The sequence below is a fragment of the Buceros rhinoceros genome, unplaced genomic scaffold (genome assembly GCF_000710305.1).
Source record: "Buceros rhinoceros silvestris isolate BGI_N320 unplaced genomic scaffold, ASM71030v1 scaffold12229, whole genome shotgun sequence".
NCBI classification, from domain to species: Eukaryota; Metazoa; Chordata; class Aves; order Bucerotiformes; family Bucerotidae; genus Buceros; species Buceros rhinoceros.
The window spans coordinates 42,581-66,564 of record NW_010429802.1 but is presented as its reverse complement, the minus strand read 5'-3'; the positions used below and the strand labels follow the sequence as shown (position 1 = coordinate 66,564).

At 40.4% G+C, this 23,984-nt stretch overlaps 1 protein-coding gene across 1 annotated transcript in view; it reads right to left on the bottom strand.

Annotated features, from left to right (window-relative positions):
- Nucleotides 1-9,547: 9,547 nt before the first annotated feature.
- The window catches only part of FBXL4 (F-box and leucine-rich repeat protein 4), a 50,343-nt gene continuing 35,906 nt past the window's right edge, over nt 9,548-23,984 (bottom strand). Inside the window, exons 5-7 of the mRNA XM_010142800.1 lie at nt 18,699-18,770; nt 17,153-17,465; nt 9,548-9,862 (exon numbers count right to left, since the gene is read on the bottom strand). Of these exons, the coding sequence (XP_010141102.1) occupies nt 9,699-9,862; nt 17,153-17,465; nt 18,699-18,770 (549 nt within the window). The 3' untranslated portion in view covers nt 9,548-9,698. The remainder of the gene's footprint in view (nt 9,863-17,152; nt 17,466-18,698; nt 18,771-23,984) is intronic.

Sequence of the window (23,984 nt, the reverse complement as noted above, 5' to 3'; positions counted from 1 at the left end):
TTTTGTGTTTTATTTCACTGGTTTTTAAAATTAATGCACAAAAGGTCAATGAATATAGACAAATTGTTTATTTTTGTTTTATTTATTATTTTATATACACTTGGTATTTTGCAACACAGTCAAAGTGAAACAAATTAAGTGCAAAGCAAAATAAATATTATAGGTTGAATCTATTTTAATACATTTCTGTCACCTCTGAATTAGCAGACACTGACAACTCACTGAGGAGTTTAACATCGACTTCTTTATACTGGCAGTAACAGAACAAACCTGTACAACACAGTATTATGACATTTTAAACGACAGAATAAAACAGACAGAATAAAACAGACTTAATTTACTAAACAGAAATAACTGGTGCATAAATACATAATTAACTTTTTAAAGAAACTACTTTTGAGTTAGCAATATAAGGCATTAGATGATTTCTCCATAATAAATTCAATTGTTTATAAATATAGGGCTAACATCTCAGTTTTAGACGCATTCAAGTAAACCCTTACCTTATTCCACAAATACGTATTAAGTGGTACGAGTCAAAGGTATTCAAACGAGGAGGAGCCGGGGATCTGTGCCCGAGCTGTGTCTGCACGTGCACAGAGACCTCTGGGTTTACACAGAGAGAGAAGATGAAGGAATCTAACCAGAAGTAAATTACTAGAAGTGTACCTCCCGTTTACTACTGGTCAAGCAGAACACTCAGAGGGCAAATACCCATTGTTCTGAAATGTAATCCAGTACTTGCACAAGTATCAAAAAAATGCAAACGCCTCAGAGGGGAATATTAACAATGAACGCGGAGAAGGTGCTAAGGTAAACCTTGCTGGGATACTAAGAGGAGCACAAAATGAAAAATGGGGCTAATGCCGAACATGCATGGCTTACTGAATGACAGCACAGAGAACAGATCTCGGGTCCAACACTGCACATAAGGACACAGCTCTTGGGCTACTGCCTGTATTTAGGACTGCAAAGTGGTGGAACTTAACTTTGTGGGCCCAGGTAGCTTAACGTCAGGGAACAGCCAGGGAAAACACACCCGTGGGCTGCTGGCCCCACCTCCCACTCCTGGTTTTGCTAACCGCTGCCTTAACCATGCTTTAAAAACTCCTTTCTAATCTAAACCTTCCAACATCTATTTCTCAAATGATCTTAGGAAATTTACTGAAGCCAGTTTGGACTTACATGTTCTTGTACGTTCACAGTAGCATTTTGTACTCTAGGGCTTGAACCACCACTATGAGGTGAAAATAAACCACCTTGGTTTGGGGATCTTTGCAACCCAGTACAGAAATGAACTACCGAAGAGTTAAGGAGCCGTGGAACACAATCAAGAGTGGCGATCCTCACTTATGCTAACCTGAATTAAAACATTTGCACAACCACCACACTCCCACCTGCTGCTTGCCATCCCTTTCACCAAAGTTAAATGCCCTCTTCTTTCTGCTGGCTTTAATACCTGACTTGTGAGGGTCAAAAACCAAGCTTTAAACACTTTAGCTGAAGTATTTTGTAGGGAGCAATTGGATACAGTGCAATCAGCAGAGCAGAGAAAGTGGTGGCCTTTGGTGGAAGCAAGACAAGGTAGAGGGCTAACAGGGGAAGAACCTATCTACCCAGAGTGAGGCACCCTAGGAGAGCAGCTTCCCAACTTTAGTACCTACACCAGATATTTAAAATTAGATGACACAAATATCCTCCAGCTATAGAAAACGTGCTTAGAGGCAATTATCCCTTTTGTCCTTCTTGATTTATTTAAAAAAAGACTTCTTCTGGTGCTTACTGGCATAGCACACATAGCAGAGCTATTTACAGGTATGTCCGGAACTGTTCCCTCTACTGCTCTTCCATCTTTTATATAAATTAGTGCCTTTAAAAGGTAACGCCGTAGGAGTTTGCTGGAACATTACTCAAACTCCAATTCTCGTGGCAGAAAATGGAACATACTACTAAGTCATAAATACAGCGCAGGTATGTTGTTGCTGGTTATCTGAAGGGAGGACAGGGAGAGACACATTGTTTTTAAACGAGTCCAGGTGCTGGATGCACGTATTTCAATTCGAAGGCCTGGAGATGCCACTCCTTCCCATCCACACACAGGAGTAAATGCAAGGAGAGGACTTCCCCAGGCACTTCACCTGCAGAGGTCAGGCCAGTCTCGACACGCCCCAAATCCACTACCTGCCTGGTAAGGAGATGAATGCAAAACTTCAGATGCTGAGGGCTGTGGTGGCTTTATGAAAGAATTAGGAGGAGACCATTGCATTGACTTCACTAAGATGGCTCAAGGGACGGCTGGTAATTAGGACTTGTCTGTATATCGGAAAGTGCAAGGTCCCTCTGCGAACACATCGATTCCTGGTTATTTTAATTCACTTTCAGTAACTATTCAAAAATAACTCCAAGCACAGACTAGCTATTAGTTTCCAAATCACAACCAAAACAGCTATTTTTAATTTGCCTCTATTAGTTTCAGAACAATGTGTATGTGCAGAAATTTGTGGCACTGCCCTGAAGAAAGTGAATCTAAAAAGACTAAAAATATGCAAACTAAACAGTTCATAATGTATTATAGACAACTCCGTTTCTAAATAGAAACTATTGTTAGTACCCAAGAATGAGGAGTGGCCGAGGGAACTGGGGCTGTTTAGTCTGGGGAAAAGAAGACTGAGGGGAGACCTTACCCCTCTCTACAGCTACCTGAAAGGAGGTTGCAGCGAGGTGGGGCTCAGCCTCTTCTTCCAAGTAACAAGTGATAGGATGAGAGAAAATGGCCTCAAGTTGCACCACTGGAGGTTTAGGTTGGCTATTAAGAGTAGTGCTCTGAATTGCTATTGGTGATCTGGGTTGGTGATTTCTTAAGTTGCTTAGCCTTAAACCTCAAACAAATGTTGGTCTCTTCTCCTGAGTAACAAATGACAGCACAAGAGGAAATGGCCTCAAGTTGCACCAGGGAATGTTTAGGCTGGATATAAGGAAATGTTTCTTTACAGAAAGGGTTTTGAAGTATTGGAACAGGCTGCCTAGGGCAGTGCTGGAGTCCCCATCCCTGGAGATATTTAAAAGACATGTAGATGTGGTGCTGAGGGACATGGCTTAGAGGTGACCTGGCAGTGCTGGGTTAACAGTTGGACTTGATGATCTTAGGTCTCTTCCAACTAAAACGATTCTGTCAGTCTTTAGTAGGGATATTTACCTTAGTCCTTGGTCTAACTTTCAGACTTCTGAGTGACAGTAACACTCCTGTAAACTAATCATGTGCATCTTGTACTTTACAAATCTATACATTGAAAACATTACCAAAAATTTTAATGTTACATTTAGGTCTCCCTACTAATGTAAACCAATAAAAATGTTACTTCTCTTTAAAAAAAAAGGAAATTAATGAGGTTCTTGTGACCGTTCTCAAGATTGCAAGTTTAAGATGGGTATTATCTCTTTTTCTCCTCCCTATCATCTTCAACAGTCAGTACACTGAAGCAAACCAAAGTGCAAATCTCCTATCACAGAGCTGAGGTTGGAAGGGACCTCTGGAGGTCATCTAGTCCAGTCCCCCAGTGCCCCATGCAGGGCCACTTGGTGCTGGTTGCGCAGGACCGTGTCCAGATGGCTTTGGAGGATCTCAAGGATGGAGACTCCACAGCCTCTGCGGGCGACCTCTGCCAAGGCTTGGTCACCCTTACCGCAAAATGCGTTCAGATGGAGTCTCCTGTGCTTCAGTCTGTGCCCATTGCCTCTTGTCCTGTCCATGGGCATCACTGAGAAGAACCTGCCTCTCTCTTCTTCATTACCCCAATCCATCAGGTATTCCTAAACACTGACTAAGGTTTCCCCCGAGCCTTCTCTATCATTTTTACCCCACAACTGCAGCTTATTTGTACTCAAAAAATGACCCCACTGCCTCTTGTCCTGTCCATGGGCATCACTGAGAAGAACCTGCCTCTCTCTTCTTTATTACCCCAATCCATCAGGTATTCCTAAACACTGACTAAGGTTTCCCCCGAGCCTTCTCTATCATTTTTACCCCACAACTGCAGCTTATTTGTACTCAAAAAATGACCAGTTGCAAAAAACCTAAGCAAGTCTTGCATGTACCTGTGTGTGCATGCGGAAAATCACTTGAGTTTCACAAAGAACACAGCTGGGCAGTGACGGGTGAAGAAAAGATGTTTTTAAGTAGTTCATAAAAATGAAACAAAAATTACTGCAAATGCATGTACGTGAAAGGTCAATATTATAAGAGCATCTAAATGCTAAATCTTGACTTAGAAGTATGAGCATGTGAAATTATATGGGAAAGTAAACTTCTGGGAAACGTTAACAGCTGATCTAGAACACTGCTCTTACTTTCCTCGTGCCTATAAATAGCTCTGGCTACCCTCTCATGGGTTTCCAGATATATCTGCCTAAGTCCCCTTTGTTTCTTTTCTCAGCTTTCTTGACATAAGTGTTTCTTCAGTGTCCAAGGAAAAAGAGAGAGCTTTCAAATAGTTGAGGGTTTTTTTATTTGGTTTTAGAAAAGGGGAACAAAAATGCAAGAGAAAAGCTTCACTCCTCACAAAGGATCCACTCCGATTTAGGATGTCTGTCCTAACTGTGCTCCTTATTATTCTTAAATGAAAACAAAGTAACAATAGTTAGTCCATTAGCTAAAAAGGAAAACCCCACCATCTGCTATTACTGGGCCAAATCTTCTTAAAAAGAGCCACCTCTTGCCGAGGCCCTCTGAAAATCATGAGGACCTGTAATGCACAAGATTCATGCCTCAGCCTTTCCTCGTGTCAGTTCTCACAACCTGTCCCACGCCTGGTATAAAAAGCCCTTTCTTGGACTTCTTTGTCAAGTCAGAATCCTAAAAATCACAGAAACTATCATCTCAGTGAAGGACTGCGATGATAATGGCAAAAAATGTTGATTGTGCCTAACACAGCATGTACAGATTCATTAAACCAGGAACTTCTAGCCTTGCAATTTCAAAATCTACAACTTAAGGAGTCATTGCAAAGGAGCAATAGGGAACGTGTAAATCAATACATAAAGTCACCCCCATACTCCACACAATAAAATGCTACATTTTATCTATTTTTTGTAAATTTAGCAGTCCTGCAGATGTGATGTGGGAAACACACCCCATAAGATGCAGAAAGTTACACAGGACACACAGTAAGAACCAGGAGCAAACACACAGTGTTTGCAAATGCACAGTGGGTAACGTTTCTGATGACAGGAGAGCAGTTAAACTAGTCATAGTCTTGACTACAGCAATACAAAAGATTATTGGGATAGCTGCGATACATTAATCACGTTTGCCTGTTAGTTCCATGCATTTACAGAACTATACATATAGCTAGTTAGGTACGCAAGATCTCAGAAGAGGGAAGTGGGATGCACCTCCACCAAAAAAACCCAAACCAAACTGTACCATGGGCATTGGTGCGGAACTTGGGGCAGAAGTAGATCCTGACATTTAAAATACTGACTTTAAATTGTCAGCACCTCTTTAACTTGATTCTTTCTGACTGGATTCTGGAGGGTTTTGAGGTTTGGGGATGGATGTTGTTCTGGTCTTGGTTTTTTGCTGTTCCAAGACAAGTAGTACAGTGCTGGATGGAATTACTCTCAGTTTAGTATTCTAAAGCCAAATACCCAACCTGAGCTAAATCCCAGCTTCCACAGTCTCCAGAGGGGCTCTCCAGAACATGATTCATTCTACTTTCCTTAAATATCTATCTCAGGAGGAGATCAATATCTCTCTAGAGGTGCCCAGATTCCCCCCTTAAAACTAGATGTCTAACTTTCAGAGAGGTAACATTCAGGGAGATGAATTCTACTCACTGTCTACCACAATTACTGGACATTCTGTATCTGAAAAGCCGGCAAGAGAGCTCTAAGAAAAGAATCAGGCACTACATACGAAATGTCTTTTTTTTTTCCTCGTCTGAAATTTACATGTACTTGGGTATTATAAGGTCCAAATTCCTATGCAAACTGGTCTTCCATGTAAGTCCTGCTCACTAAAATACTTAATAATGTGCATAAGCAACAGAAACCTCACCCACTTCCATAGAGCCACCTAGCCAGACAGCTCAGAGTTATGGATACAAGTAAGTACACTATCGAATTGAAGTACACTATTGCCTTCAAGAGGCAGAAGATGCTTCAAATGGTAAAATCATCATATTAATTTTTAAAATGACCAAAAGAATGTCATCTCTACCTACATGCTATCCCACACCAACTTCACAGAGCTAGTATGGAAGCCCCCATTTAGTTTAAGAACAGGAACACTTCAGAGCAAGCCTCTTTTTTTTTTTTTGACATGGTAGCAATGTTTAACATCTGTGGCCAAAGCACATCTTTACAGCACTTCGGAAAGACAGACAAGATCGACAGATAATATAAAAAAATGGAATATCCTTAAAAGCAGAATTCAGATTCCATGACTGAGAGACGGGCTAGTGTTGGAGATGATGACCTGAATCCAGAAGAGTTAAATTCCTCTAACTGAGGAACTGCCATCATTCATTTTGGATTAAATGAAACCAGAATAAGTTTCCCTCTTTATGACTGCTTCACAAGGAGACGGTCCACACTAGTTACTGGACTTTGCATTCACACTCTACCATACCCTGTAATAACTTTCACCTGCAGACAAATCAAAAGGCACTTTGGCGAAGCGACACTGGAAATCCAGCACACCTCCTGCCCAGGCTTTCCCTGCTGCACGGGTGGAGAGGAGTTCTGTCTCCAGGTACGGTAAAACAACACTTGAAAACAGAACTGCTATGAAATGTCTTCTGCTATTACGTTCACTTCATAAAAGTAATTCCTACAGGAAAAACTTTGAGATTTATACATATATGTGTAAGTATGTACAAACACCAAAAAAATTCATATATACACACAAATGTGTGTGTGTGTATATATATAATTTATACACACAGGTGTATAAATAGATATACACATGAGTATAAAATAGCAGAACTAAAAAGACAGTGATTTATTCTTGCTTCTTCGTGACATACAAGGAAGGTCTGAAAGCATGTTGTTTTCTTTATTCTAGAAATATTAGAAATGTCAAGTGTGGTCTATCCTCTCTTTGCTGGAAGACTCCTTGGACATACAAAGCCATAGCTAAAAGAGCTTCTTACCCTCTGATTGAGGGTTACAGTCTACAACTACAGATGCAAGTCTCTCACAGTTATTTCCCAGCTAATTGAATCAATTATGTGTTAGTGATAGCTAAGTTTTAAACAGTCCAAATAGAAAGTAGTTTAATTTATCTTTCAAGGGACAGAGAGAATTCCTAACCAAAACAATTTCAAATGGAAGGCACAACATAAGAAAAATAAAGTCCTTTAGCATGATCAATACATCAGTCTAAACCTCGGTTATAACTACCTGAAAAGCAACAGAGAATGAAATCCTTTACTCATACATGATTACAAAAACACTTACTGGATTCACTGATGCTCTACAAGTGAAACTGTATTATTTACCAAGTTTACCAGTTTGAAGGCACAATGGCTATTCACTTCATCCACATCCCATTCTATTTACAGTGAAAAACAAACAAGAAAGATCTCTAATTAAAAAAGGAGATAAACACAGATGCACCCTGAGAAGTGAAATTTCACCACAAAAACAATTGTTTTGAAATACTATTCTTTGTAAACTCCCATTATCTGAACCTGTGTTCTCCTATAGCTAGAACAATGATTTAATACTCAATTACAATGAAAAATATTACTTGCAGATTAAAAAAAGTTAAAAGTTAAGTTCCCAGAAAAATAAATCAACCCAAACTCGACTGAAAGAAATGAGGTCTCACATAGAATTACACCAAAGCTGACATCAATCAGTGTGGAAAAAATAAGTAAATCAATCTAAAGATCTCTGAAAATGTCCATTTTTTGGAGGAAGGAAAAAAAAGGGAATGGCATAATCTAGTTGGAAATCCCACAGTACCATCTACGTGGAGGAAAAATCTAGAAGCCAACTGTGCATGCCCTTCTTTGGATCTGGAATTCCCAAAAGATTCTGTAAAATTTAAAAATCTGAATAAAAATGTCTTTCTATAAAATCACATAAGTGTTCTGTAGCTGTTTCATGACATGGTTTATAAAATATTGGCACCAGCACAACGAATTCAAAGCATTCATTCGGGAGTCACAGAGATCATCAAATCTTTAAGGATCTGTAGCAGTCGTCTAGAAGCGGTTGGTTTTTTACTGGATGAACTGAAGTATTCTTTGCCAGTGATCTTCAGTGCAGTAATGTACTTCTGCCAGACCAAGTAATTTTCTTCTTATTTCAGCTGGTAATAAGCGCCATCAATACAAGAATGGTCGAACCAGTACCAAATGACAGGCTATATTTCATGGTCCATACTCATCAACAATGGCTGAAAAGGTAAAATTCTAAACTCAGGCTGTACACAGCAACATACTCTAGCAGCGGTATTTAAGAAAAAAAAAAAAAGATCAAAACTTCATCTGAGGAAGTGGAAAAGGAAGAAACCTCTAGAATTCTTCCATCAACAGTTTTCCTTCGCCAGAGGCTAAACAGCATTAAAGAGAGAGAGTGCAATAGTACTTTGAGCAATCACCTCTTGCAAAAACAACCACCCCCCCAAAACCAAAAGGAATCCAACACTAAATCCAATTACTAAATCACCAAGTCACATTGCCCTTGTTTCAGTCCCGCTATATCTTCATTGCTGTTTTACTCAGCCAAAAGGTGTGGGTTTACACTTGACAGTAGATGTGATGCCAGCGTAAGGAATAGCTGCTAATGCATTACCCTAAGTTCTATTTTCTGTGGTACTCTGCATGATAACCAGCTGTATCACAAATAAAATCTTGACCATGACAGAAATTGGAAAGAAAATTGCTCTGGGGTTTTCTACACATTACCAGTTACGACACTAAGTATCTGACTCAAACCTCACTTCCAATACCAAGAAGCTGCTGGCAATTTTCTCTTTTGTTTCTGCTGTAAGTTCAGGTGGAAGCTTCTTGCATTTATCTGTGTGTCGCTTAGGCTTGACTGTGAAACATCACTGCATCTATTTCAGGTGGAAGGAGGGAGAAAAATTTATCGGATACAATCCATTAGCAAACAAGGAAAGACGACAAAGAGTCTTTTCAACCCACTCTTACACAAGTTTAAACAGGTTTTCAAACAAGTAATTATAGGCCAGATCATAACATTTTACGCTGCAGGCCAAACCACAATGCTACAGTGTCTGTGTATGTATATACAAACACATCTGTACACAAGTACATTTATATACACACACACAAACACGGATACATAAAAAGGAAGCACCAATCTTTTTCTTTACTGCTAGAAATTGAACTTCCGCTTTCACCTGGGTATTAACAGAGTTTGTGTGTAACACCCTGTAAAGGGATGTTTAAGAAGACGTTACTCATGTTCTTCTCATTGAAGCCACACACAGGGCTGGTATTTGAAAACATGCAGTGTCGCCGATTAATACGGAGTAAAACAATTCTTAGGTACAATACCAACTCTTTGAGAAACACATAATATATTTAAATGTATTTTACCCATTTGTGTTGGTAACGAATACTTTCCACTGTTTCATAGGGGATTTATATTCTTAAAAAGAAGTCAGCACAAATTCACAGGAAACAACTCTCTCAAACGGATTCGACAGCAGCTTACGTGGTGAGTTACTGGGTGAAACTCTTTTTTATGAACACGTTAGGAAAGTTGGCATTCAGTTCTAGGACAACTCTATTATCAATCTGTGAACAGAAGGACACATCGAGTAAAGAAAGATCTTTACAAGACTCCAGCAATTTTCTTAAAGATGCAGGGCTTACCATCCTCGTCCCTGTTTAAAAACAAAAAAGAAACAAAATAAATTGTAAAGTTACTGAAAACAGTCTTTTTTTAAAAGCTGCTAATACTGTGTCATAAAAAAATGTTACAGTACAACTTTTACTTAGATTATTTCAACTAGATTCCAAATTATTCTTCTCGGAGACAGTGCGGAATATTTACCTTTAAGAAGCCTACTGTATTTTCTTATCTCATTGCTTAAATAAGTCCATCATTTTGTATTGGGGAGCAACTTTACAACTTCAAGGGAAATCTCTAACTACAGAAGCCAGCACCCAAAGCCACAAGACCGCCCAGTGACCAGATGCTGGGCTTTGGCAGCAAGCAGCACAGTACGCTCCACTCATGCTCTCATGACTCTCCCACTGACCAGCGCAGCACACGAACTGTTGTGGGCTGCTCTGATTCCAAACACATCTGCAAGGCTCCTAGGACTCCAGAGGGAGTGTGGGTGTTATGCACACTCAGGCACCCATTACAGCTGATGCAATGAAATCTAGTCAGGACAGTCCATGGTGCTTAGTGCATGGTTCCGCTGTCTAGGAACTGGGGTATGATTCGGTTGCCTGAAGCACCTAGTGGAACTTGGGGTTCCTTACACCATCTAGGACATCCACACATGGCTGGCAGACAGGACACTGGATCCAGAGGAGCTCCATGCCTTACTGGAACAGCCGGAAGCCAGGCAGTTTACTCCGGGAAAGCGAACCAAGCCCGGATGTCTACAGTGGGCTAAATTGCTCAGCAAGCTCTCCTGGCTCTAAAAAGTTTGTACATCCAACATGACTCCAGTTGCCTGCTGGCAGACACTCCATCCTGAGCTGAACTGCACCCCAAAAAGCCATCTAGTCCAGGATCTTGTCAATGGCCAGGGCCAACAATGCTTAAAAAAAAAAGGGAGAGGGGAAAAAAACCCAACAAGAGCAGATTTTTAAAGCAACTTTTCAACTGGCAAAAATCATCAGTCCAGGGATTTCTGAAGCTACTGTTCATGCACGCTACTACTTTTCTGCGGTTCTTTATAAGTATGGCCCCTTTGCACGTGTTCTACAGTTTAACTATATTATGTTAAAAAGAAAGAAAAAAAATCAGCCTTGAACTCATTGCCTACGACTTGCAATAATTAAGGGGAAATGCATCATAAAGCAGCAGTGAGAGATCATTCTCTATTTGCACATAATTCATAATCCTATGAACAGCTCTTTGGTTTCCTCAAGGCTGTCTGTTTTCCAGACTCATTTGCAACTCAGATGACCCCTGATGTCTAGTTTCTGTATTAATTTAGTACTTTTGACACAGGATGCCCAGACCTGTACAGTGCACTAAGTCAGTAACAGTACATTGAGGTCTTAGTGGGCTTTGTCCATTTCTTTCCTAAGAAATCCTAACCTCCTATTTGCCGACTGGAAGGATGCTGAGCAATGAGCTGGTGTTTTCCAAAAATTGTCTACGTGATCTCTTACCTACAGAACAGTAACTAATACAAAGCCACTCCCCACCCCCATATGCTTAGTTAATGTTATTTTGCCTCAATCAATTACTTTGCACTTGATAGAACAATTTTCCTTCTGCTTTATCATCTGTTTACTAAGTAAGATCATTCTGCAATTTTTCAGTGTTATGTTCTTCACCTTAAGATTTTTCTACCCTGAGTACCATCTGGTACAGCATTATTCACCCCTTTGTCTGCATTACTTATACGCAGATCAGTACAGACCTTTGATGACCACAGTAGTGATGTAACTTCACTGTGAAAGAAGATGATACATTCTTTGTCATCTTTGAAACACTCATAATCCAGCAGACAGCTAAATTACAAAAGCAGAACCACCTTGGCTAAAGCTTTTGAAATCCAGTCCTCTATGGACTGGCTCGATGCTCACCTTCACCAAGAACTTCAAGGAGCTCTAAGACTGCACAGGCGTAACTACTGTCCTCACAAGGATGCAGCTCTCCTTCAGAATATTGTAATGGTCTTCATGTCCACTGACTGACTGACTTCCTTATGGATGCAGCTGGTTTACACACAGCAAAAGATGTGTTAGAAGCTACTGTTTTGTAGCTTCTAACCTGTAGTCTTTACATAAATAAGACTGTGGCATGATTGTCACCCTTCTTTCCTCAGTGTGCTGTGATTTAAGTGACAGATCACACACCAGAAATAAGATTTCCAGATCCCTGTATTCGAGCTCGTTTAGAACCTCTGCATAAATACCATTTAGTTCTAACAATTTATGATTGTTCAATATATTGATTTGTTCAAAAGCTTTCTGTATTGGCATTCCGATTTAAGGCAGCTTTCCAGGCTAATCTCCCGGAAAGGATGGCTCTGATACAGCAGCCTACTTGATCCCCCTTGCCATGATCACTAATGGACAGACAACAGTTCTCCTGCAATGGCCTTCTTGGATCTCAGTGATCCCTCACAGAGGATCTGAGCAACCTCAGTAACTCTCCTGTAAACCACTTCTAACACTTTTGTGATACAGTTTAAGGATTTACCTTAGGCCAATGGTTTCTTAATCTCTCATACTGCCTTACTGTGATCTTGTTTCACTTTGCATTCGTCTTCCTATTTTCCTTCTCTGAACAGGATTAATTTCCAGAAAGATGCCTCTGTTTTTAGTAGTATCCTGTACTCTTCTGCATAAGTAAGGAGGTATCTAAGCGTGGTGTTCGCTTCCTTCTGCGGTAGGCTCTCAGATTAGCTGCCTTGAGACATCATTTAACATGACCCAAAAACAGTCTTCACTATCATGCCCCCAAATTTTACCTCATCTGCATGGGGGTAATTGAAGTTTGTCATTATTATTGTGATCATTACATGATCATCATCACCACAACTGTCCGGTGGTTGATATAACAGTCCCTACGGCCATACACAGAAATCTTGTAATGCGCTTTAGTTATGCACTTCACCTGACTATAAATTTTACCATAGTACCACTATCCTACCATCAGGATCTGCTCTACCATTTCAACAGAAACTCTAGGAACAACACATTAGACTACTCATCTTTTTCCCACCAAGTCTTAAAATTGCTACTGCATCAGCACCTTCATTTAGACGAGTCTCATTCACGCATCACAGCTTCTGCGCTTCAAGATCCAAATGTGTGTTTCTACAAAAATGCTAGATCTAGATGCCTAGCCACAGATTTTTTGTGTAGGATGTTCTTCATTCCTTCCTACCTGAACTTTGACAGCTCTCCAGTTTCATCTAAGATTTTTAATGGATTTGTAACTAAGTAGGCCATCCGAAATGGCATGTTTTACTGCACCTGTTTCTTTTTTCTTCCTCAGACTTTAAATTATATTTTAGGAAATACCTTTTTCTAAAACCTAAAAAGGCCAGCAATGTGGTTGGGGTTTGGTTCACATCATGCAATAAGCAATCATCCATAGTCCTCCTCTTATTTATACAATCTACAATTAGTGATGTACGTTTATTCTCTGGAAAAATTCTCTGGTATTGCCTTTGTTAAAAGCACTTCTGCATAATGATTTCTTTGCTAGAGCAATTATTTATATCTATCATATATCCAAGTCTTCAAATTCTAGAGCTGTTCAGGAGACCTGTGTATGAAGGCTACAAAAATTGTCAGAGCCCCCGTTTCTAGGGCAATGGATAGTACTATACACCAAAAAATATTTAAGAGTAGAGACCCTGAAAATTACTAGCACTATTCCCTCAAATATTCTTACTTCTCCTTTCCTCCCCTAGACCAGCCAGAGCAGCCTTTTATTCAATCTACTGCACACAAATTCAAAATTTTAACATGTTGCACATTTTCATGTTTGAATTGACTAACTATGTGTTGATGCTCTTAAGACAAAGCTGAAAATTTTGACAGCTGGCAAGGGGGCAGTTGAGTTTTCTGTTGCTCAGGAAGGCGTGGGAGGTGTTGGTATGTAGATAGGAATACATGAATTTTGCAGTAACAAGGGTGTCTACTTTCCATTACTCTTTTTGTGCAGGACAGAGGCAGTGAGGACTTTGGGGGAGTGAGGTTAAGATGACTTGTTCTTGACAGCAGCTGGTAGCCCCACAGCAACAGAACTAAGCAACTGATGTGATATACAAGAAAAGAAAAGGTTTTGGCACTGCCAATTCAGGTTGTCATCTGAGTTGTCACGTTGCTCAACGCCCATCACAGTTTGAAGACTAGTTTTTAACTACAGGTCTAGAGGTATCCACTTGACTTTTGATAGCGCTGGGTGACGTACTCCATCACTTACAAAACTGTCTGATGATCACAGCTGGATCAGTCTACTGCAGGGTGGAAACCTGCCATGTCAGTCAGTGGAAAAGGTGTGGGCAGAGAAGGAAATGATACTTGTAAGCAGGCAGCTCAGTATGTAATGGGTAAAAGAAAGCCCAGAACTAAAACTTCAAGATGTACAGCCTCATGTACTCAGTGTCACACTTACATCATGCTTCCCCTTCAAAATTGTACTATAATACAGCAGATATGAATCCAACCCACAATTCATTTTTTCACCAGAAATTTACTTTCTGATCTATGCTTTACACACCACAAACACCGCAATTCATCAAACAATGCTTTACATGGGCCAATAGGTTTATGAAGCACTTGAAAACAAGCAATTTTCATGTTCTACAGAGTCCTCTGATTCTGTAACAAATGATAACGGAGAGGTTAAGTAAAGGACAGACAGGAGGCATGCCACAGGACCTGCCAGCTGAAAACAGCATGCAGAGTATATGGAGCATTCATTGTGTAATACGTAATGACTGACAGTCCAACAAGATTTCTTTCAGGGGCCTAGACTCCTCCCATCCTGAAGCTGTTGTGATGATAAATCATCTGTAACTGAAACAACGAGTTTTCCCTGACAAGTTTATAAGTTCTAACACCAGCAGAGAGAAACTAGCATAGCATTGTCAAGTGCAGGATAAGAAATTTTGATCCCTACTTAGGTAAGTACCTGTATACTGCAAAAAACCTCAAGCTTTTACACATCTTCGTTGAAGCAAAAGAAGCTCCCTTACAGCATGCACTGCTAACCTAGCAGAAATACTTCTACACCCTGCACACTACATGTACAAGCCAGATATCTCTGTACTTGGGAGATGACAATGGATATAATGAGAGCACGTCTCATTCATTCACATCACAGAGAAGACCCACTGTTCAAGGTTACTCTTGCAAAGCTGAGCACTGACCTCAGGCCTCTAACATCTTCAGAACTGTTGTCACACTTCTTTAAAAGGACAAAAACATATTAAGCATTTATGTAGCTTATAGTAAAAGAATGGCCCTACATCAGCCACCAAAAGTTAGAGCACATACAGAGATTTATGACTTTCTTGGTACTCCTGCACTCACTGTGAGAGCCCAGTCCTTCAGTTAACACAGAGACTTCTGCACTTACATGTGAACACCAGGCAACACTACCTCCCGATGACCCGATGTGGTTCTACGTGACAACTTTCTTTTAACCACAGTGTGTAAAGGTTCCCATAGACAAAGAAATGAACATAGTTGCCTTGCAGTTGCAAAAAAAAAAAAAAAGTCGATTATCTCATTCACTTATATTGTATCACCTTGTACTGACTCGTTTACAGCAGAGGACCACCTTCTTCCCACCCCACTAAGTATTCCTCTGAAGGAAGAAAGCAAGGATATAAAGCTTTTGGGGAATATCTTATTAAGATAATTCAACTGGATACCCCCTGGAGAGCATTTGTCTGAATCCAGATGCAGTCTCACTAGGAAGGGTTGATTACAAATACACTGGACTCAGGAATACTGGTAAGCACCCAGGGAACAGAACAAATTCCTTTTCCAAGTCCACACACTTTTCCACAGAAACATCAATAAGGTGTCAAACTGAATTCAGATGCTGAAGAAGTGTAGCAACAAACTTTCACTGCCAGCAGAGAGGCAACAGAAGTAGCAGACTATCCATCAGCTTAATAGCCAGAACTATCTACTGGGCAGCCCCTGGTGGAGTGAAAAGGTCAGACCACTTTGTGGGCCCACACATTGACACTGAATAGAAATGCACAGAAGGGGTGGTCAAGAGAACATAACGTGTTCTGAAAGACTTCAGGCACCACGCCATCTGAAAATTTTTTCAGGTCTGAATAGGGAAATATGCCTTTGATAATCTAGCCACAGAATAGATTCCCTTAAGTATATGCAAAACACATTACCTCCTGTGGATGTATCAAGGCTCTACAATTTGTTCTAGGTGGAGTTGAGTGTAAATCTGTTCATCCTCCCTTCCCAGGTTGGTCAGAAGGCCGCTTCCTCAGTTAGAGATGAGTAAAAAAATATATTTAACGAAGAAGAGTGTACTAGCTATACTGGAGTGACAATCCGAAACCATTTGGTAATGAGACATGCTGATAGTCTTAAATTTGCTTGGAACGCTATTGGAGTTAAGGGCTCTCAGTTCTTTCCAGCATCTCCCTCGACCTAAATGTAATACTTCCATTAAAATTATTAAATATTAAAAATACGCAGTGCAGCTACTTCATTTCCTTTCATTTAAATCTTCCTTTTTCAACTAACTGTGAAAATAAGTCAATAAAATCACAAATTTCTCCCATATCAATATCACAAATATCCCTGCTGTCCTACACTATTTTAAAAAGAAAACCTCCTATTCCACCATAAAAAAAAAAATCAATTCAGTATCATGCAAAAATACATTTCTCAAAGTCCTTACACACAAGAATCCAAAGTATATTTACTTTAGGTTTCTAAAAGTACTTTTAACTATAGAAGCTGCAGAGGATTAGAAATTAAAGATTTGCTATGGGTTTTGCCCCTCATCATTTCCTTCCCACCTTATCAGAAGGTCCATTTCAAGCTTTGCTATAATTACCGTTTCCTCTTTAATGAGTCAAATTCACTTTCTGGCAAAGGTAACAAAGAAATTCAATATTGCTTGGTGTATCTGCACTGTGCAAAAGCAGAAACCTGTTTATTGATCAGACTTGCACATGTGACAATATACTTTGTCACTTCCCAAAAATAAAACAAACTAACAAAGGCAGAAAGAAGGACAAGAAACTGGACTTTCTGATAGTCAGAAGAAAGATTTCAGTCGAAAAAAGCTAATGGTCGTGAAACCTCACTTCAATGAGAAAAAACTTCCCTCCATCGTTTTCATGTGCTAAACCATAACTTTAAGAAATATTTATTTTAAAATATGTGTAGAAGACGGCTTTGTCTTTAAGGACTGATTTTTAACTGCAAGGCTTTTGAGACGTAGTAAGATAAATACCAGTATCCCTACATTTCCTTACCCAATATATCCAGCTGCCGTAAATGCGTACAGTTAGCAGCAAGCTCCTCAATGTCTGTGTCACACACAGACCTGTTGGCTGTAAGGAAGAGCTTTTGCAGATTTGGGAGTTTACGTGCAAGGTTTGTGAAGCAGCCTGTGCTGCTCTGTAATGTCGGGCACCAGCCAAGATCAAGTTCTTCCAAAAGCTGGCAGCCTGAAGCCAGTTCTGCTATTCCGCTTTCAGTTATGTTTTTACATCTCCACAAATCCAGACTGCGAAGCTTTTTGCATTTTGCTCCCATCATGCTTGCTATAAGATCATAGTCTTCAATCTGCAAGGAAAGCAAACACTTTGTCATGCACACCATCTTGCCAGACATACATAGGTGTGTCTCAGGACTTGCTTGCTAACACACCTATAGATCTGGGTTTTGTTATTTGTCATTTCTAAAGAGCTCTGAAAATTATTCATTGTAGAGTACAGTGAGATCTACTTTTAGTGAAGACAAAAATAAAATAAACTTCCTATCAACCTCCAGACACAGGTGCTTTTAAATTCACTTAATACTACAGATCAGTGAAAATGCAGTGAAAAGTTTATTTTCTTTAGAAAGCCCATTTTTTCCCCCCCATACTTTTTTTTCTTTTAAAAGATGATTAAAACTGTTTTTATGACATAGGCACTGAAACCATAAGCACATGCAGATTGAAGAAGGTGCTTATTTGCAATCTAGGTTGATCAGGTGCTGCATCTCCTTATGGAATTCTTATTAGTTACCTTGGGCAAGCCAAAGGGACTGAAACAGGGTCCCACTAGACAGGCAGAAGGAATGACACCCACTATCAAAACCAGCAGGAAAACAAGGACTCTCGGTCAGTCATAGCCACGCCACCCTCCTCTTCTGTCCATGAGAAAGCAGGGAAGGCTCGGCCAGTTCTGCTTTGTCATTTGCTTCTTGAACTACAAGGAAGATCAGCTAAGTCTTCTTGATGAGTGGTCTGGCATGTCTACCACCAGGGACAGCAACAAGCCACACCACCTCTATACAGAGCTCTGGCACAGCCATGCAAGACAGCTCAGATGAGAGCCCTGCAGGAACCACTGCTGTTCCTGCATTCTCTTTCTTTGAATCAATGAGTGCGCGCCCAGCAAGTCTATGACTCAAACGGCTTTTGCTGGAAATATCTCTCTTGTGGTTATAACTGTGGGGTCACAAAGAAGCATTAATATGCCAGGAATGGTGATTTGGTCTGAATAATCTGAATAATCGGTCTTAATTATTAGTTTTGGAATGAAAAAGTGATTATACATAAAAAGAAACTCCAAAAATTTAGCAAGAGGCTGAAGAACTATGACAAAGCCTACAAGCTGTGTTTTAGGTCTACTAAACTAGTATGTAACCAAGCTGCATTCATCTTGGACCTTTTAAGAGAGTATAGTATAGTATAAAACCAATCCAGCATTTAACATGCCTCTGTGAAACGTAAACCCAGACTGAGTTCCAAAGGAAGCGTGTGCGCACACACGTACGCCTCCCCACATCCCGAGTGGTGGAAGTACTCACCATGACACAGCTGCCCAGGCTGAGGTGCTGCAGCTCCGAGCAGAAGTTCAGAATACTGAGCAGGGCAGTTTGCTGCCACAGGGGAACACATCAGAAGGAAATATGGAAAGTGAAACAAAGAGAAGAGGTCAATTAGACATTAAAGGCTGTCACCGCATTTCCTGAAATACAGCTCAAAACTCTGTAGCAGACACCACAAATGCCATTTAATGAGTCCCTGGGTACTCTACCCATTGATTGGCTTAAAGCAACGGTAATCGTTACAAACCTTTATGCAAGTCACTTTGGACGTGGTTTTGTATTGCCCTGAAGATACCGACATACCCATGACCTATCTGCTCATTTCCCAGAGGAAAGCTGCTGAAGGACTGTGGCAAGTTCAAACAACAGGCAAGGCCAGCCTGAAAACACAGAGGGCTGGCAACACACCAAAAGAACTGTGGAGGCTCTGACATTCGCTGATCAGCTCCAGCCTGATGGAACTGCCAATAGAGCTGTGCAGCATCAGGACCGAGCCAGTGACTTTAATGTCAAAGGAGTCTCCGTGCTGACAAGGATGCTGACAACCATTGAGCACCTGTCACTACTAGCATGCAGACTGGAACAGATAAAATGTGTATTTTACGGTCATGTTCCTGGCATTTCTTTTCAGAAAGTACCGCGCATTGCTCAGCCTGAAATTGGACTGCAACATCAGACGCACCTTACAAAATGTTAAGTACGCAGCTGTTCTGTTCCCCGACAAAGGGAACGTCACAGGTTTTTATTTGTGTTTCTAAGCGTTGTTCGCAGCCATATTTTGTATTGTAGTTGGTAACACACACAGCACAAAAATGAAAGTAGTCTGGGGTTTACATCACAAATAGCTGTGCATCACCCTTAAATGTTCACCGCTTTATTAGGACTTTGTAAAAGGGATGAGCTTGAAAACAGGAGAAAGTTTCACAACATATTAACACAGATGTCTGTGGATTTCTACAGGATATACAGCAATTTCTAGCAGAAAAAATCCAAGTAATATACAAGGTACAAGATAATCTACTGGTAGTAAGTGGAATTTCTACAGGAACACCAGTCAGCAATATTTGTACACACAGGTATAAATTTACTTGTTTTCAGAAAGTTTACAGTCAAATGCTCTACTTCGTTTCCTCGATTTGTTATATTCTAATGAAACTTGGCAAGAAAATGATCCTTTGTCATACCCCCATGAAGAAGTATCTGATCCCTTGCACTGAAAGGCTGGCAGACAGCACAGAACAGGGACATAGCACGGGGTATTCATGGAGACATCTAATTTAGATGTCTCCGGGGAGCACTCAAACACCTAACACTTGACAGGTGTGGAACCTCAGCTTCCACACTGGCCTTCTAAGATTTGATTTCCCAAGACAGCCTAGCAGTAGGTGCTATGAGTAAGACTTCCTCACAGATACCTTTGCACAGGTCTTACAAAGCCAGTGCCTGCTTGCTTCCTTTACTTCCTTCCACGTTTTTAAAGAAAAAGGTAGCTAGGGAATTAAAGACAAGAGCATTCAAAAGTTATTATTACAAAGTAACACTTACGAACACTTTAAAGCTAGTAAATGTGTAAATATCCAATACATTTTAAATCATGTACTTATTAAGCAAGCGTTTCATTTGGATCATTAAACCTGAATAAACGGGAACTCCAAGAAAATGAGACATAGTCTTTACTATTTAAGTCAAGGAAATCTCAGAGCTTTAGAACCTACTCAGGTGCACCAATTAAAAGCAAAATTCCCAAATCCCTCTACCAGAAACCTTATATATCAAAGCTAAATAATCGGTCTGACTGCAGAGTTTAGAACAGTTTAGAACACAGTTCTAAACAGGGTTTCTGCAGCTATTCAGGTGACTCCATGGGAAAGCTGAATACCCTGCTGTATTCTACCATGTTTTTTAGTAATGGTTTCCAGCCCCAAATTTAACCACTAGCCTGAAACGACGGGAAACAGCAATAGTTTTCCATAATAGGCAAATCGTGAAACTGCAGAAGCGAACAGTCACTCTGAACAGCCTGTAGGATGAGAGATTAATTCCACACCTCCTCTTCCTCAGGCAGGGAGGAAGACTAGTATTCATGGTTATCGTGATTACATAACTGAGCTGCTTTTGTTAACTTGAACAGGAATTTGATACATCTCCCAGACCATCTTTTTAGTCCCCCTCTAACTTGGGTGAATCCTCCCTCTACTGATGTGCATCAAGTCCGCATTTTTAAAGATCTTCTCACAACATATAAAACCTAAATCACTATTTTTAACAATTACTTTAAAAACCTAAACCCACTACCAACGTGGGTAATAGAAGAGAGCTTGGTAGAACACCATGTAGTACCATGACAAATCATGTGAAGTTAAGCCAAAGCGTAAACCACTACTTACTCAACATTAATTATCCTGGCTATATTAATCCCTCTTCCGGAGCACATACATACCCACACACAGCAAATTAGGTTTCGTTCAGAAGCAATGTCTGTTCTGTAAGCGAGGTGGGGTTTGCACATGTCAAGAAAGAACACAAAAACCTTTTATGCTTGCCTAGTTGTTCCTCAGTCAGCTGAGGATCCGGGCGGCAAAGGACACAAACATAGCAGAGGAGAATGGCAGCTCACAGAACCCTTCCTACAGGACTATCAGTGTAATAACCCGAAGGAGAAGAGCAAGGCAATCACCTGACTCTGAAGCTGTAACACAGGCAAAACTTCAGATGTTTGAGTGCTTTTACAAGAGGAGCTAAGAGGCCACCCAAATCCCAGATCAGCAAGCTTTAACGTGGAGAGTCCAATTTCACTTTCTCAGTCAAGAAGAGACACTCAAATCAAAGACTACCCATGTAACACCACCCTTAAGCTTAGCAGCCAAGACATGCATAGTTTTGGGGTTTTTTTGGAGTTTTTGAGATTTGAGTTTTCCCTCAACCAAAGGTAAAGTTTTGCTTCGCACCTGCTCCCCTTTACAAAGACTGAGAAAAGTGTGGATGATTTTATAAAAACCAAAACAACCAACCAAAAAACAACCAACATCAAAACAAAACAAAAAACCCCACTGTGGAAATAAACAAGGTAAGAATTACTTTTTTTTGTGTAGCAATGTATGACATGGCTTTAGTGGTCTAAATTTCTTCTGCCATCCAAGCCAAATCAAAACCTACTAAAACAATGAATTTAAGTTGGCACAGACAACAGGAAGAGGCAAAGACAACAAATAAAACGGTCTAGCCTATCCTCCATTCCTCAGAAAGGTGTTTTCAGATGAGGAAAACAAAGTGCAGGACCTGCTTTGAGAGAAGAGTTGATCCTGCCTTGCATAAGGGATGAGATTACCACTTGAAATCCTAACTTACTCCACATGAGTCAGGTGAAAGGTCTGCCCAAACATGACAGTTCTCCACTCTGTAATACAGGCCAGCCTGGAAGACATTTATGTGTTGTGTATAACTAAATAGCTGATACTGGGCTAACTTGTAGCCTGCCTGTCTTTGTAAAGACCTGTCACGGGTTAGGACTGGGCCGGCCACTAGACAAAGGGGAAGAGAGAAGGAATAAGGGAGAGACACTTACGGATTGGAAAAAACCCTAAAACTGCTTTAACGAGAATAACAACAATATTATATATATATAAATATATACAACGCCAATACTGAACCCTACCCCCTTGATAGCAACTATGTCACTGTCATCACCAATGCTGTGGGCAGGCACATTGGAAGTCCCAGACTGGATTCAGCAGCAGACAGGAACAAGATGCAGGAGCTGAATTCTGGAATTGGATTCAGGGATGCACACCCTGGGATTGCAGGTAGAACGGACTGAGTCCTCCTCAGATGCCGACCATTGAATCAATGGAGAGAGCAAGAGGGAACAAGACCCTCAGCTTTGTATCGATGTCTGTGGGATGGAACACCTTGTTGGTCGGTGTAGGGTCACCTGTCCTGTCTGCTCCTCCCCAGAGGTGCCGCCTCTCACTTACTGCACCCCCAGCATGGGACATGGGATTTAGCAGTGACCTTGGTCTGCACAGCAGAAAGAATCAGCCAGAGCCCTTCTGCACACCAATCCCTGGTAGTAACAGTGAACATCAAGTGCTGTCACTTGTAGAAGCAGAAACTGTCTGCAAAAAAATGCCGTTAACTTCAGAAAGTGCTGTCACTGAGCAGAGACTGAGCTGAAGAGTAAAATCACTGATCAGAATGAGTTCTGTTCTAACTCAGACCAGGACAGGACCTTAAATACCAGACTTAAGTTTTGACTTAGATATTGCAAGAGTGTTGCTGATTTGAATAGACAACCCATCAGTAGAGAAAGCAAATATCGGTGCCAGAGTAAAACGCTTGGCAAGATGGACTCTTGCTTGACTTTCTTCACAATTTTTTCTATTCATGATCCAGCAGGAAGTGCAAACCATTTCTGATGTTAGTACGATGAGGAAAGCATCCAACAGATAACCCGAGTTCGATATCTGTTCAAACAGAAATGCACTATAATGTTTATCACATAATGGCTGCACTGTAATAAAAGGCATGAAAGTAAGTGCACCACAGTGTGCCTCTGAAAGACTAAAGAAAGAGCTTAAGAAAACCAACAAAGTTTTAGTTTTAGGGTTGGGATAGGGAAGAAACAGTCTGCACCTTTTTATAAACTTCCTTTTTATAGAGAAATCTTAAAAACTACTTTTATACTTGTTACTTCTTACGCTGGGAGCAAACAACCGGCTGTTTTTTCCCCCCTTCTCAGAACTGTCTGACATAAGTTGGGAATTCTTCCAGCCCCTTAATGAAACAACCTGAGAGTCTAAATCTTTTACAGACTTTCTCTCCCACAATTTTTTCTTCAAATTTTTCAACGAAGTGAATGCTGAAAGTAATCCTAGAGCCTCATTAGAGACTGCTTCCTCCCTTCTTTAAATGATTTCCCTTGCTTGCTACGTTTTTAACCACTGCTACTAATTCTCCAATTAACCTCTTTGTTCAAGAAAAAACTGAATTATGCAGGACTGAAATTTTAGTTTTTTAACATTAAAAATTTAAGTTAGGGGGTAGAAAAAAAGAAAATAACCAAAGTTATATTATTCTCTTCTTAAAATTTCCAAATGACGATCTCATGTCTAGCCCTCCACTCAGAACGCTGTTGTCTCCACTTACATTCAAATACCTACACAGTGTTAGTTGCAGGCAGTTATCAGATAACATGCCTACATCTGCAAGCTCACCACAAGAATATTGCATTTTCCACAATATCAAAGAATTAATAACAACATTCCT